This window comes from Otolemur garnettii, unplaced genomic scaffold (genome assembly GCF_000181295.1).
Source record: "Otolemur garnettii isolate 467f Iridium unplaced genomic scaffold, OtoGar3 scaffold00204, whole genome shotgun sequence".
In the NCBI taxonomy this organism is placed as follows: domain Eukaryota; kingdom Metazoa; phylum Chordata; class Mammalia; order Primates; family Galagidae; genus Otolemur; species Otolemur garnettii.
This window is the reverse complement of record NW_003852599.1, coordinates 635,713-640,555: the sequence shown is the minus strand read 5'-3', so window position 1 is coordinate 640,555 and position 4,843 is coordinate 635,713. Positions and strand designations below refer to the sequence as shown.

Genomic DNA, 4,843 nt, shown 5'->3' with positions numbered 1-4,843 from the left:
GCAGTTTTTGGCTGGGGCTGGGTTTGAACCCACCACCTCCAGCAGATGGGGTCAGCACCCTACTCCTTTGAGCCACAGATGCCGCCCCCCACAGCCATCTTTGTAAATGAAGGAGATAATTTCTTCCTGGTGTTAAGTACTGTTCCTTATGTGAACATCTAGGTTAGCTCTCAGCACACTCTGTTGAAATGAACTCAACTCAATAATTGGACTTCTTAAATTAGGGAGAGTTGGCTCAGCACCCATAGCTCAGTAGTTAGGGCACTGGACACATATACTGGGCCTGCCAAACAACAATGACAACTATAACAAAGAAATAGCCAGGCGTTGTGGTGGGCGCCTGTAGTCCCAGTCTCTTGGAGAGAATCGCTTGAGCCCAAGAGTTTGAGATTGCTGTGAGCTATGACAGCACGGCACACTACTGTGGGCAACATAGTGGGAGTCTAGGTCTGATTTATCTCAGCATCCACAGAGCTGGCACCAGGCCTGCCATGTCATAAGTGACAATCATTGTTTACTAGTTTAGTCTTACCTTTTTTCTGAGCTGTATAGGACTTATCCTACCTTATTTGTCACAGACTACCTTATTCAGTAGGGCACTTTTGACATGATGATGGTTTGTCTTCTCTCCCTCCCTACTGGATTCCAAGCCTTATGAGGGTAGAGACAGCTCTTCCTATTTTTTTATTTACATAGAATGTTTGCTGCAGGCAGTCAGCAATTGTTTATACAGCTCTTGAGGCCAATGGAGAGGCTGAAAGCTGTTTATTTTCTTCCTGGCTCTACTTTCTGAAAAATGTAGTGATTTTTAGAAGTTATTGATTACTCAGACCCATCTAGAAGAAACTGTTTATGCTCATGTATTTCTTTCCACAGGCTTTGGATGAAGAGTATTTAAAAGTAGATGCTCAATTTGGAGGCGTTGATCAGAGAAAGATTTTCACCTTTGCAGAGAAGGTGAGTGGTTTTTTTTTCCTGCTTTTTTTAATTTGAGCCTCAGAAGTATACAAATGAAGTTTATTGAACTATGATGGGCCTGTCCCACCAAGTCATAATCATATTGTATGCTAGGTATTATTCTTCTTGTTTTGTAGATGAGAAAAATGGGGGTGGAAGGATAAGAAGGTTGTCCAAGGGGCCGAGCATGCTGGCTCACACCTGCAATTCTACCACTTTGAGAGGCCAAGGAGAGTGGATTGCTTGAGCTCAGGAGTTCAAGACCAGCCTGAACAAGAGAGCCCATCTATAGTACAAATAGAAAAATTAGCTAAACATTGAAACAAGCACCTGTGTCCCAGCTTATGTGGGAGGCTAAGTTCAGAGGATCACTTGAGCCCAGGAGTTTGAGGTTGCTGTAGGCTGTGACACCCTCTGACCCAGGGCGACAGAGTGAGACTGTCTCCAAAAAAAAAAAGTTGTCCAGTATCACACCATTAGTAACTATGTAGGAATTAGAACCCAGATCTGTCTGGGTCACACTTTTGCTCCCTCCAGGAAGGTACCCCAAGACCTGTTAGATCTGCTTCTTTCCTCGTAGGGAAGTGCACTGCTAGTCAGTTTCTAAGAGCACTCCCTGTGTCTTATGTAGAGTGCTCATCTCTAAGATGAGGTTTAGCAGAATTTAGGAGAATATCAGCACAAAACCGTAATAGTTCTTTTCTAAGAAAGAACTTAAGTTGAAAAGGGCTATTGAAAAGTGGGGGGGGGGGTTGTTTTGTTTTGTTTTAGCCATCTCTTGATCAAGAGGATGTGTATGGTATTTTCAAAGCTTCTCAAAAACCTCATATATTAACGAAGATGTAGAGAAAATACTACTCATGGAAATGTAAATTGTTGGAGGATGATTTGACAACCCTAAAATGTTTTTATCCTTTGACCTAATAATTGTATTTCTAGACATCTGTCCTAAAGAAATAATAAGTACAACCAGAGTTATGTAGAAAAGTACTTAACACATTATCAAGTTAAAGCAAAAATTTAGAAATGAGTATACTCAGTGGCAAGGAATTGGTTTAATACATTATGATAAGCCTCACAATGAGATATTATACAATATTAAAATAATAGTTTTTTGATATTTAATGAATGGGGAGTGTTTTTTTGTTTTTTTTTTTTTTTTTTTGGGCCGGGGCTGGGTTTGAACCCACCACCTCCAGCATGTGGGGCCAGTGCCCTACTCCTCTGAGCCACAGCCTAACCAAGTATTTCTTATACCTTATTGTTTACTCTGGTAACTTTCTAATTGAACCTACTCTATTAACTTTCTAATTGAACCTTGTTTTATCATTCTAGCAGGGATTTGGCCCACACCCACCTTTTTTTTTTTTATGATTCACAAGCTAAGAATGGCTTTTACATTTTTTAAGGACTATAAAAAAGATGGGCTAGCCATGGTGGCTCATGCCTGTAATCTGACCACTCAGGGAGGCCAAGACAAGAGGATTGTTTGAGGCCATGAGTTTAAGACCAGCTTAAGACTCGCATTACAAGACTCCATTTCTACAAAAAGTAGAAAAATTAGCCAGGTGTGGTGGCTAGTCCCAACTACTTGGGAGGGCTGAGTCAGGAGGAACTCTTGAGCCCAGGAGTTTGAGGTTGCAGTGAGCTATGATGCCACTGCACTCTTGCCCAAGCAAGAGAGCAAGACCTTGTTTAAAGGAAAACAAACAAAATAACTGAAGAATATGCAATAGAGAACATATATATATGACCTACAAAGCCTAACATTTTTATTATATGGCCTTTTATTTTAAATACCAAAAACTTTTTTTTTTTGAGACAGAGTCTCACTGTGTCACCCTTGGTAGAAAGCCTTGGCGTTACAGGTCACAGCAACCTCAAACTCTTGGGCTTAAGCAGTTCTCTTGCCTCAGCCTCCCAAGTAGCTGGGACTACAGGCATCTGCCCCAACGCCCAGCTATTTTTGTTGTTGTTACAGTTGTCATTGTTGTTTTGGCTAGCCAGGGCTGGGTTGGAACAGCCAGTCTCAGTGTATGTGGCTGCCGGTGCCCTACCCACTGAGCTACAGGTGCCACCCTGTTGTTTTGTTTTTGTCTTTTTTGTTTGTTTGTTTAGCAGGCCTGGGTCGGATTTAAACTCACCAACCCCACAGCATGTGGCCAGCCCCCTAACCACTGAGCTACAGGCTTCCCCTGGGACTTCAATCTTATCAGTCTTTTTTCTGCTTCCTATTTATTATATCAATGAGATTTTAGATATGTTATAGAGGCTCTGGATTGTGTTTACAGAGTGCTGTTTTCTATAGACTGACAAACAACTGACTTATCACCTTGGTCTTATCAGGGGCTGGTTTTAAGATTTGTTAGAACACATTTTCTTCAGCTTTGCCCTTACTCCTACAATGTGGTCCTTGTTCCTAGGGTATGGGGTCTCAAACTGAAATCTCGGGGTGTTCACAAAGCCCTTTATACCTTGGCACTAAACTTTAGCTGTCTCCCCAGTACTGTGCAGCCTCTGAAGTCGCATGTAAGATCTTCAGCCTCCCATAATCTGTTCTTTGCTGGGTTTCTAGAGTCTCCCCATGTGCGTACTCAGCTGAGTCAGCCATGAAATCAGTGGGGAATTTTGACATAGATTTTTTTTTTTTTTTTTTTAGACAGACCCTCAAGCTGTCGCCCTGGGTAGAGTGCTGTGATATCACAGCTCATAGCAACCTCCAACTCCTGGGTTCAAGTGATTCTCCTGCCTCTGCCTCCCAAGTAGCTGGGACTACAGGCACCCACCACAATGCCCAGCTATTTTTTGGTTGCAGCTGTCATTGTTGTTTGGTGGGCCCGGGCTGGATGCAAACCCACCAGCTCAGGTGTATGTGGCTGGTGCCTTAGCCACTTGAGCCACAGGTGCCAAGCCAACATAGATTTTTTTTTTCACTTGAGGGTGTGGGTAGGGGTGAGATTAGAAACCTCGCCAAATCTCACCCTGTGCAGCCCTGATCTCCAGTCTCTATCTGCTACTGTCTACTTGGTCTCTTTCTTAGCACCTAGCTTGAAAAAAATGCCGTGAGAGAGAAAGCTAGGCTGGGTGTGGGGTCACCTCAATTCCCTCTCTCAAGATTTGTGGTGACCCTATACTGGTTGCTATCTGATGCCTGGGAAATGGTTGTTTTATATATTTCCAGGTTTTATAATTGTTTATGGGAAGTTAAGTCCAATATCCTCACAAATCCTCATAGAAAAGCAGTAGGAAAAAAACTTCACTTATAGTATGATCACTGTTGAAGACTATATATATTCAGAAGAAAGACTGGAAGGAATACATCAAACTTTAAGTTGCTGGCCAAATGAGGTTGAGATCAGGCCACTAAGAAGGAATTTATACAAATGCCTGCTTTTGTGTGTTTCTTTTTAAATTCTCAGTACCTCCCTGGACTTGGCTACTCGAAACGGGTCCATCTGATGAATCCTATGGTTCCAGGGTTAACTGGCAGCAAAATGAGCTCTTCAGAGGAGGTAAGTTGCCAATTGTCCCTTAAGTTTAGAAACTTTCAGCAAGCAATGGAGAGAAGGAAGACTTAAAAACACAACCAAAAGTAATTTCTTTGTTCATAGAAGTTTGATAAAATTCAACCTTGTTAATGAGAGGGCCATGGTTGTTTAACCAATTAACATTTAATTCCTAGAGTGATGTTATGTTTGTGTTTTTGCTTTAGAAACAGGGTCTTGGCTCGGCGCCTGTGGCTCAAGCGGCTAAGGCGCCAGCCACATACACCTAAGGTGGCGGGTTCGAATCACCAGCCCGGGCCCACCAAACAATGATGGCTGCAACCAAAAAAAAAATGGCCGGCGCTGTGGCGGGCGCCTGTGGTCCCAGCTACTTGGGAGGC

General features: G+C 42.8%; 1 protein-coding gene across 2 annotated transcripts in view; it reads left to right on the top strand.

The window, feature by feature from the left end:
* Positions 1–4,843, top strand: part of YARS (tyrosyl-tRNA synthetase) — a 36,523-nt gene that overhangs the window by 19,068 nt on the left and 12,612 nt on the right. For both annotated transcript variants that reach the window (XM_003801258.1, XM_012812379.2), the window contains exons 5-6: positions 877–957; positions 4,377–4,469. In XM_003801258.1, coding sequence (XP_003801306.1) covers positions 877–957; positions 4,377–4,469 — 174 coding nt within the window. The remainder of the gene's footprint in view (positions 1–876; positions 958–4,376; positions 4,470–4,843) is intronic.